Source organism: Miscanthus floridulus, chromosome 3 (genome assembly GCF_019320115.1).
Source record: "Miscanthus floridulus cultivar M001 chromosome 3, ASM1932011v1, whole genome shotgun sequence".
Lineage (NCBI taxonomy): Eukaryota > Viridiplantae > Streptophyta > Magnoliopsida > Poales > Poaceae > Miscanthus > Miscanthus floridulus.
The window spans coordinates 102136107-102146661 of record NC_089582.1 but is presented as its reverse complement, the minus strand read 5'-3'; the positions used below and the strand labels follow the sequence as shown (position 1 = coordinate 102146661).

Genomic DNA, 10555 nt, shown 5'->3' with positions numbered 1-10555 from the left:
AAAATCTTCTTTTTGTATAGTGTCAAAGTTGGAAATTTGGTGAAACTAAACATGGCCCTAACAGTCTTTGCCTTTGTCGCCCTTGGAAGAAAAAGGATGCCAAATTGGCAAGTGATAGACAAAGGAGGTTAGGTTTAGGCATGACCTGTGTAATGTCTGATTCCTGCTGTCATCCTGTACTGTCCATGTGTATTCTCCGCAGTGATGAACGACACTGCATGTTGCAGGCCGTATATTCCTTGTTCTACATTTTGGCCTCGTTCGAATGGTATGGTTCTTGAGGAATTTAGATGGTTTGGAGAAATTTATAAAAAGAAAACACTGTTCTGGATGAAAAAAGAAGCGAATGAAGCCAGATTTAAAGGCACACGAACAGGGTCTTTGTTACTGCCTTGCTGTACTATCAAACTCTTCTGGAAAAGTAGAATGACTGCGCATGGAAGCTGTGCCTTCCACAAGTAGCAAGCACACCAGTTGTTATTTCTTTGTTTTATTTATATTTGGCATTTGGCAGGCAAGGAAAAACTCAAATGACCAAGTGTAACTGTATGGGTCAAAATTCAAAAGTTTCATTTCAAACGGAAATGTTGCACTGAGAGCGTTCGACGATCGTCCGGACGCTCCCGTTCGCGGGCCGTGACACCAGCCCAACGGCGCAACAGTCATGTCCTCTCCAACACTCGCAACAGTCATGTCCTCTCCAACACTCGGGCGCTTCTGTTCTCCAGAAGGCTGCCAACACTCAGGCGCTTCGTTCTGCAGCGCCATGACCACACTCCACAGCGCCGCCTCGGCGTTCTCCATGACATCTGAGTGTCCACCGGTCGGCATCTCCACCGCGCTCGAGCGCGGCCACCAGCCTTCCTCAATCTCCATCGCGCCTCCAGCCCGCCACGGCCACACGCCTTCCTCCATCTCCGTCGCGCCTCCTGTTCGATGCGGCCTTTTCCACCACACGAACGGCCTTCTCCACTAGAGCGGTGACAGCTCATCGCGGCCTTCTCCACCGGACTGTCACGGCCTTCTCCACTGGAGCGACGAGCTCCGCGCCACCGGCAAGCTCTACACCGGTGAACTCCACATACGAACGAGCCTCTATTCCCAAGTAGTAAGGAGATGTTGCACTGAAAAGCGCATATTGCAAACATATGTTTCAGATATTTTAGTGATGTGTTGCAAGTGTTTCATATCGGTGTTGCAAAAGTAGATCGCGTTGTTGCACATGTTGCAATGGCTATGCACGTATGTTTCAAGTATGTGTTCCAAATGTTTCATCTGTATCATACGTTGTTGCAAGTGTTTCATCTAGATGTTGCAAAAGTAGATGTGGATGTTGTATATACATGCATGTTGAAGGTGTATGTTTCAAGTGCTTTTCAGGTGTTTCATACGCCTGTTGCAAGTGTTTCGTTTGGATGTTGCATATGTTTTGCAATGTTTTTCAAGTGTTTTTGAGGTGTTTTTGCAAGTGTTTTCAGACGCATGTTTCAAGTGTTTTATTTGTCTTCTTTTGTATGCTGCAACTGTTCCATCTATGTGTTTCAAAAGTAGATCGGGTGTTGCACATGAGATACGTGTGGGAAGCGGTTGGCGGCGCGGGCGACGTCTGGGGTGGTGCAGGCGATGTCTAGGACGGCGCTCGCTCGCAAACCCGACGCGCTGGGGTGCTCGCTCACTCACTAAACGGGCATCGTCCGACGCTAGCGCCCCGGCTCGAAAGTCCGAGCGCTAGCAAGTCTGTATTTCAAAAGGTCAATTTTAGAGTTAATAGGCGAACGCTGAAATCAAATGGTCATGCTCTGGGGTTCTCAACTGCAAACATGTCTTTTTATATTAGAAACTGGAAATTTGAATTGAACACAAAGAACCCCAACGTTTCAACTCGGAAGCTTTTACTACATAATATTCTCAAACGGAATTTCAATTTCCGTGTAAGCTAAGGGGAGGAAGAAAATAACAGAAAAAGAAATAGGATGCACGCATAGTTGCGGCAGGCGCAAGGTAGCACCACCACAAGCATATATAAACAAATGTGTAACTTTTTAGACTTACATAGTACAACATGGACGCTTATAACATGTACGCACACTCACTCCTATAAACACACGTACGTAAATCCTACCCATATGAGCATTTCTAAAGGACTGAGCCGGTAGATCTCGAGATTCACAGGATCACCACAGGTGTCTCACTGTCGACGGGGCGTCGCCTACCACTGAAAGCATAGCGCCGTTAAATCCTAAATTAAATCCAAGAAAATACGAGCACCCATGCCAAATCGATGACTTAAACCCGGGTGGACAGGTTCCACCACAAGAAATGTGTAAGTTGACGTAGTATTAGGATATAATTGAGTCAAATATTTTCAGTTTGACAATTTATATAAAAAATAATGATATCAAATACGTATGTATTATTAGATTCATCACCAAATTTTATATCACAAATATTCGTACTCTTTTCTATAAACTGTAAAAGCTTTAGATAATTTGAATAAATGCAAAACTAGATTCCTTTTGCAAACCGCAGTGTAGGCACCGACATTCACATACATTTTTTTATTTTGCAAGAAAAGAGAGTCATATATAACTTAGAATAGTTTGAATTACAATCCTAAATAATGAGATGCTTAACACAACCTGGCATATTGAATCGCCACACCGCTGAGTGCCTATTTCGCTTAGCCAGCTGTGCAGGCTCATGAGCCGTACGATTTTGCTCTCTTCACGTGGATAACCTTCCACTCCTGCATTCCATCGCCAACAGCCAGGACTTCCAACACGGTGTGTTCTACTCTCTCTCTCTCTCTCTCTCTCTCTCTCTCCTTATATGACAGCGACTAGATAGCTGCAGTCAGATTCTAGAATTGTACATTCACATACATACACACACTTATCCCTATAAAAAAAATACGCATACACACTCTACTCTATAAGAGCATCTCAAAGATTAACAGCCTGTTCGCTTGCTCGTATACGATCGTGGATTATAAGCTAGAATAGTATTTTTCTCTTCCATTAAATTAGCCAGCAATAAATAATCCATGATCGTTTACGGCTTGCCGAACAGGATGGAAGCCCACTTATCTTGAAATTAATGAAATACGTGGCTTACCATTAAAATCTTAAAAAACGCATACGTGTCAAATCGAGGATTTAAGTTTTCGTGGATAGATTTCACCACAAGTGAACTTGTTTATGCTTGAAACTCTCACTCCCTAAGGATGACTCCCGGACACTAATATGCAACTAGCACTATTGGCCCAACATTTTAATAATAGCTGCATAGTTTTTGTGCCAACCCACAATTTTAGCTTGTTCCGAAGGGATCACAAAATGTGTCTCAGCTTCCTACGGAGCAATTTCCAATTTTGCAATGAGATGTCATGTCGTGATACGAAAACAATGTGAAATGGCCATCACAACCTAATCACCCCGAACTGTCTCGATAACCGGACGTGCCGGCGTGGCATAGTAGTATATAGCAAGGTTGGTGGGATCTCAGCTTCGATCATATGGCGATGTGATCAAGCAGGCAAACCGTGGACGCCATCAACGGATTGTGCTTCACCAACACCAAGCAAGCAGTAACCGACAGCGAATCGTACTGTGTCCCCGGCGGCCTCCTTGAACCTGTTGTTGCCGCCCGTCACACTCGCACAAACAGGCAAGCTGCAAGCAACTAAACAACGCCCTTTCCGTGCCCGGAATCTCTATGGTCTACGAATGATTGCTCGTGACCTGTGACCGTTTTTTTTATGCATCACGACTTCACGAGAACAGATGGAATCGAAGATAAATTTAAATATGCATGCTGTTTGGTTGAGCTAAGGAAACGCAAACGCAAAGGGAATGGAAAAAACAGTGGTAACGTAAACAATGGAAGCCATTACTTGATTTGTTTGGTTGGCCTTTTGTAACGGTAACAAACTGAACAAGAACAACAGATTCAGGCAAAAAGCACGAAATCAATTCTCCACTCCTTCGCCGTTGACCCCAGCCTCCGCGGCATGGATTGAAGCTTCTGCGCTCCACTGGTACCTCCCGGTCATCGACGTCTGCGAGCTCATGGCATGGGAGGACGCCCAGGCCGGGTGCGGGAACCACGACGCGGGCAGATCTGTAGCGGGGCCCAGGAGAAGGTGTTGGAGAGCGACGATGATGCCCGCCGGCTCGCGTTGACGAGGAGGAGGCCGGATCTGGGCGTTCGAGTGCCACCCCGTGCAGGGGGTGGAGCCAGGACGAGCTCCTCGGCTTCCTCGACCACTCGACGGCGGGCTCCTCTGCTACCCCGACGGCGCGAGTTAATTACGCGTGGGCTGAAACAAACAGAAGCAACGGCATCTGTTACCGTCCGTAAACAGGTCCCGTTACATTTACTCGAACCAAACGGCATCATAGTTCGAAGGCGTTCCAGACTGCCGCTACTTATTCATGTTCGCGGACGTTGAAACTTCTCACTCCCATACCCATCACGCATTTCACCGCTTTTTTAGAGTTTACGGGCAGTCGCCCCGGCCCATTTCACCGCTTTCTACCGTCATGCACGAACGTTTCAACCAACATCTCGACACGACTAGTCAGTCGCATCGCACGTCGGCTCGGCGTGCGCTTTATAAGCCGACACCCGGCGCGCGGGGGCCGGGGGCACGCACGCGTACGTTTCGCTTCAATTTTCACGGAACGGAACGAAACGCTAGCTGGCGGTGTGCGCTGCGCCATGAAGACCACTTCGTCGCAAGGGCTCCACCACCTCCACACCGCGTCGCTCTGCACGCCGTACCTCCTCCTGGTGCCGCTCGGCCTCCTCGCCCTGCTGCTGGCGCTCCCGAGCCTCGGCTCCTCCCACGCCCGCTCCCAGGGCCTCGGCGTGCTCTGCCGCGGCGCGGCGGGCACAGACGACGGCGCCGGCGGCTACTACTCCGTCGCGTCGACGGGCGCCGACGACGAGAAGAAGGCCTCCGTCGCTGTCGCCGTCGCCGACGCCGAGACGCCGCCACAGCCGGAGCTCAGCCTGCTCGTGGGCGTGCTGACCATGCCGAGCCGGCGGGAGCGGCGGGACATCGTGCGGATGGCCTACGCGCTGCAGCCGCCGCCGGCGCCAGCGGGGGTGGCGCGCGTGGACGTCCGCTTCGTCTTCTGCAACGTGACCGACCCGGTCGACGCCGCGCTGGTGGCGGTGGAGGCCCGGCGCCACGGCGACATCGTCGTGTTGGACTGCGCCGAGAACATGAACGACGGCAAGACGCACACGTACCTGTCCTCCGTCCCGCGCCTCTTCGCGTCCGCGCCGTACGACTACGTGATGAAGACCGACGACGACACGTACCTGCGCGTGGCGGCGCTCGTGGAGGAGCTCCGGGGCAAGCCCCGCCACGACGTCTACCTCGGCTACGGCTTCCCCGTCGGCGACGACCCCATGCCGTTCATGCACGGCATGGGCTACGTCGTGTCGTGGGACGTCGCGCGCTGGGTGTCCACCAACCAGGACATCCTGCGACACAACGACACGCACGGGCCCGAGGACCTGCTCGTCGGGAAGTGGCTCAACATCGGCGGCAGGGGCAAGAACCGGTACGACCTCAAGCCCAGGATGTACGACCTCAACTGGTTCATGGATAACTTCCGGCCGGACACCATCGCCGTGCACATGCTCAAGGACAACCGCCGGTGGGCGGCCACGTTCAGGTACTTCAACGTCACCGCCGGCATCAACCTGTCTCACCTGCCGTGTTCGACCAGTTAATCACTTCGATTTTTTTTTTGTGTGTATACGTTGGCTGATTGTGCCAAGGTGGCGTGCGTAAGCCACATTCGTTTCTTGTATTTGTTATTCTCTGATTGGGAATCCTCAATGATCAACATGCCATACTGCCATTAAATTTTGCTTCGCATGTACTTTGGCTGTTACCAATTCAGTTTCTCCATTCTCTTTTCTGGTATAATCATTATTATACTGGCACAAGTTAGCACCACACTATCATGCCAGTAGTCGTGGATGCAGTATAAGTACATATACACATGGCTCGTATAATTCAATGGGATGGACTGAAGATTGAGTCATCGTGGGGTGTTTGACTAATTAGGTGTAATAAATTTTCTTAATTCATACGAATACCATGTACTGTCATTTCTAGGATTAACGTTAGCCACACGATCGAGCTGGCGAATCTAATTGGACACTCTACGAAGTTGCTTCGCATACTCCTAGTCCTAGGAGACAAGAAGAATGGGGCACCTACCTCACAAGCTGCGCGCTCGCTTGCATGAAGGCATGAAGCCAGGCCTGCACTGGCTAGTAGTTCATTTTATTTTATTTTTAGGGGAAGTAGTTCAAATTTTTGGCGGTGGCTAATGCAGCGTGAAGTCCTTTTTGTGGTACTCCACAAACTTAAGGCTCAATTATTCCTCAAAAAAAAAAACTTTAAGCCCCAATGTGGACAACCAAACATGGAGGTCATCCCTTCCAACATTGGCGCCACGCTAGTGCATCTTCAGGTTCAGGGCCTCATTGACGATCAACCTGTTGTTGCTAGCTGTATGTTGTCCCTCAATTACATATGGGCAACGATGGTCCATTAGCTCCGGCGGTCTCCGGGAATCAACCTTGCAAGCTTGGAGGTGCTGCATCTCGAGGATAATAGGCTTGTGCCATCGTTCCAGCGTCTTTGTGCAATATGGAACAAGCAGCATAGTCACGTACCTATGGATACTGCTGAGAAACTACCTAGAATAGGAGTTTCTAGCCAGGGTACTGCTACTCAGTTCAGCAGAGCCACCTCTTCTTTCCCAATCTCCAATCTTAGCAGTTAGCACTCCACCAAGTTATACTTATCCAGATCAGATTTAATGATTTGTGCGGCCTCCTATAAGCAACTATGACAAGCATAGAGCACCTACTTTCTTAGCATGACCACCTTCTCTCTTTGTGCAATACTCCCTCCATCCCAAAATATTTGTCATTTGCGCTTCCGGATAAACAACTTTGACTAAATATATATTAAAAATATTAATATTTATGATACATAATTAATATCATTATATAGATATTTGAATCTAGTTTTTTAATAAATTTATTTGGAGATACAAATGTTGCACATATTTTTTACAAATCGAGTCAAACTTTTGGCACGGAAACCAACGACGACAGATAATTTAGGACGGAGGGAGCATGGAACAAGCTACATAGTCACGTACCTTCTCTCTTTGTGCAATATGACACCGCCAATGTAGGCTAACATTCTCCGGTACAAATAAAGTGAACCACATAGAATAGAAAATGTTGAGACTACTATTCACACAATGCAAACTATCACTACTTGTGTTTTGCAAAGAAACGTTTTCCTTTCATCATGCCTCACCTTTATTTCCTCTCCCTCTTCTTTTTTAACATGGATCAGTTTCTCTCTCCCTAAGCACTATGACAAATGTAGAGTACTTATTTTTTTATCTAATCCTACATGGCACTTGGAGCTACAAGTAAAAAAGCAGCGTTGGGGAAGGCCTTACGAGGAAGCTGCAGTCTCTGAACATTTCGTTCTTTCATTTTTCTTGTGAGGTAGTATAAGCAACTGACAAGGAGGGTTCGGAAATCGTCACTGCAACGGCTAACTGCTGTCAGCTGAAGATATGATTACCAGTAATAACTCTTTCAGTGGGTGACTACCAAGTTCAATAGCAAAATCTCTCCGCGACTCTCTGATATTTAGATTACAATAACATCACTGCAAGTACCCCCCTCGAACATTGGTAATCTTGTCAACCTTAAGCGTGCTAGACATAGGGCACACGTTCATGTCCAGAGTTTTTCCATATTGCATTGGACGCCAACTGAACTTGGTTTAATTAGCTTAGAATGACAATAGGTTGTCAGGCCTCATTCTCCATCTGTTGCAAATCTAACACAGATAGAATTGCTACCTCCATAGTTCCATCCAACAATGACTTTGAAGGGACAATTACAACAAGCCTTTAAGAAACTATTAAAAAAAACATAGACATTCTTGATCTGTCAGTGAATTGAACAGGTCAGTCCCAGGGGAGATTATCGAATTGAACAACCTCAAGCCTGTTCTGTTAGCAAACCAGTTTTCTGGTCAGATACCTGAATTTGATAGTACTCTAAACTGCATAGTTTTGCATTATAGCTGCTGGATAGGAATTCATACCTCATTCTCTGAAGAATCTAAGAATGTAAAAGGTGCCAGCAAACTGAACTTGACCATGAACAAGTTGCCGGGTGAAATCCCTGATACTACTGTCTACTGGTAGCAGCCTAGAACAATACCAGCACACAATTTCTAGGGGGAAATCGCAACAATTTTGAAAATTTTGAACCTGTGTCATACATGGATGTGTCCTTCAACAATTTCTTGGTGACCATGATCCTGATATAAAAGAATCCAAACAGAGTACTATTCACTATTCAGTTAGCATATCTTAGCTAATGTTTCTCTAAAACAGCATCCGACAATTAAAAAATGCCAAGCAAACTTTACCACTACTATCAGATGATGGAGCTCTAGAATAGCATTATAGTCATTTCCATGGCATCATCATCGATAGATCACAGTTTTTTCTACATATTCAAGCTTCCAGTGTAGGTTGTGCATAAACAGTCTAGAAATTTCATCCAGCAAGGAAAATGAATTAGGAAACAAGCAATTCCATTTCTGATTTTTTTAATGCACTATGCCAGGTCCTTGCCTCAGCAGTTCAAGCAGGATCGTATCGTCACAGGCCAGGTCATTGGTCTATTAGGCCAGCCATTGCTGAAATTGAAGCAATTACCAGATGCAGGCAATTTTCAGTTACCAACATTAGCAGAGATAACAAGACAGCAGACGGACTCGCAAAGTTCGCAAGACAGGCTTCGATTCCTGCCTTTACTCTTGTGAGTCTTTAGTACACCAACCGGAATGTAATGTTAGACTTGCTTTGCAAAATTTCAGTTGGGGGATATTCCACCCAATCACTGTACTATGTTCATAATGAATGAAATCATTTCCGCTTTCAAAACAAAAAAAGGCACCCACAGAAATTTCAAGTATCCTTGTTTCAGATATTTGATATAGGTTTGCACATATAATTAGCAGCACACTGCCGGGCACGCATCTTGATAGAAATAGTAACATGTGAACAAACACCGAGTGATGTGGAACAGTATTCTAGAAACATCATCACAATCAACTCTAGTTACACGCAGATCATCATCCTCCATCGCTAGCCCTACCAGATAAACTGAGCCACGTCTACCAACACCACCCAGCCATTACTACTACGAACCTAAGAAGAGGTGAACTTGGTGACGGCCTTGGTGCCCTCGGAGACCGCGTGCTTGGCGAGCTCACCGGGGAGGACGAGCCGCACCGAGGTCTGGATCTCGCGGGAGGTGATGGTAGGCTTCTTGTTGTAGCGCGCCAGCTTGGCGGCCTCGGCCGCGAGCTTCTCGAAGATGTCATTGATGAAGGAGTTCATGATGGACATGGCCTTGGACGAGATGCCGATGTCGGGGTGCACCTGCTTCAGCACCTTGAAGATGTAGATCTTGTAGGTCTCCACGGACTTCTTCGCCTTCTTTTTCCCCTTCTTGCCCTCGCCGCCGTCCTTGCCGGCGGACTTGCCCGCCGGGAGGCGCTTCTCGGCCTTGGGCTTCTTCCCCGCCGGGGCCTTCTCCGCCTTCTCGGTCGCGGGCTCCTCCTCCACGGGCTTCTTCGCCGCCGGCTTCTTATCCGCCTTGGGTGCCATCGATGCGGCTGCGGTAGGGAGGTCGCGGTGGTGAGAGGCTGTGGTGAATTCGCTCGATCGATTTGGGGACGGAATATTTCGTTGGCTGTGAGGAAGAAAAGGAGAGGGTTGCGCTGCATTTATAGAACGGAGCAGCGGGCGCTGATTGGTGGAGCAGCATGTGCTGCGGATCGCTGACGTGGAGGGCTGGGATGCGTTGCTGCCATCGCAAATAGACGGTGGCGATGGTTTTGCCGCGGATTACTGACGTGGTTAGCGTGTGGGCCCTCCAAGGAGACGGATGGAAGTGAGTTTCGGCGCGCAACGGTGGGCCCGTCCAGTCTCTTTTGGCGGTTGATTTTGGAGTCGGTCTGCCTCTGGCCAGGCCCACCCTTGGGCCTACTAGTCAGTTTCAGTTACGTAATTAATGCAATTGAAATTTGTGAAAACCTCGTGGCATCTGGGCCATGCAATGTTTGTAGTCTGTGTCCACGCTTCCAAACACAACATTAGCAAAACTAGTACATGAACCTGTGCTTTTATACGAGCTAACTAAAATATAAGTATTATTACTTCCTCCGTCCCATCCCAAAATAAACACACATTCTCATTTTTTAAAAGTTAAATTTTTAAATTTGAGCAATTATTATATATAAAAGTATACTAATATTTATGATATATTAAGAATCATTAGATTCAACATTGAATATATTTTTATAAAAAAATATTTAGAGATACAACCGTTGATACTATTTTCTAAATTTCTACGCAAATTTAAAAAAGTTGAAGTACTCAATAAGCAAGACAATCTCAAATTTATGTTTTGCCAA

The 10555-nt window shown here is 47.2% G+C and overlaps 2 protein-coding genes across 3 annotated transcripts; one reads left to right on the top strand and one right to left on the bottom strand.

The window, feature by feature from the left end:
- Nucleotides 1-4493: 4493 nt before the first annotated feature.
- Nucleotides 4494-8935, top strand: LOC136541974 (uncharacterized). Of its 2 annotated transcripts, XM_066534181.1 has the most exons (2): nucleotides 4494-5687; nucleotides 8698-8935. In XM_066534181.1, exons 1-2 carry the CDS (start codon nucleotides 4720-4722, stop codon nucleotides 8894-8896), a joined length of 1167 nt encoding a protein of 388 aa, XP_066390278.1. In that variant the 5' UTR covers nucleotides 4494-4719; the 3' UTR covers nucleotides 8897-8935. The 2 variants fall into 2 exon arrangements, with proteins under 2 accessions (XP_066390278.1, XP_066390279.1); XM_066534182.1 differs by lacking the exon at nucleotides 8698-8935 and having other exon boundaries at nucleotides 4498-5913.
- Nucleotides 8936-9035: 100 nt separating this feature from the next.
- Nucleotides 9036-9838, bottom strand: LOC136541975 (histone H2B.3-like). The gene has a single exon (XM_066534183.1). It carries the CDS (start codon nucleotides 9744-9746, stop codon nucleotides 9285-9287), a length of 462 nt encoding a protein of 153 aa, XP_066390280.1. The 5' UTR covers nucleotides 9747-9838; the 3' UTR covers nucleotides 9036-9284.
- Between the last annotated feature and the right edge of the window lie 717 nt (nucleotides 9839-10555).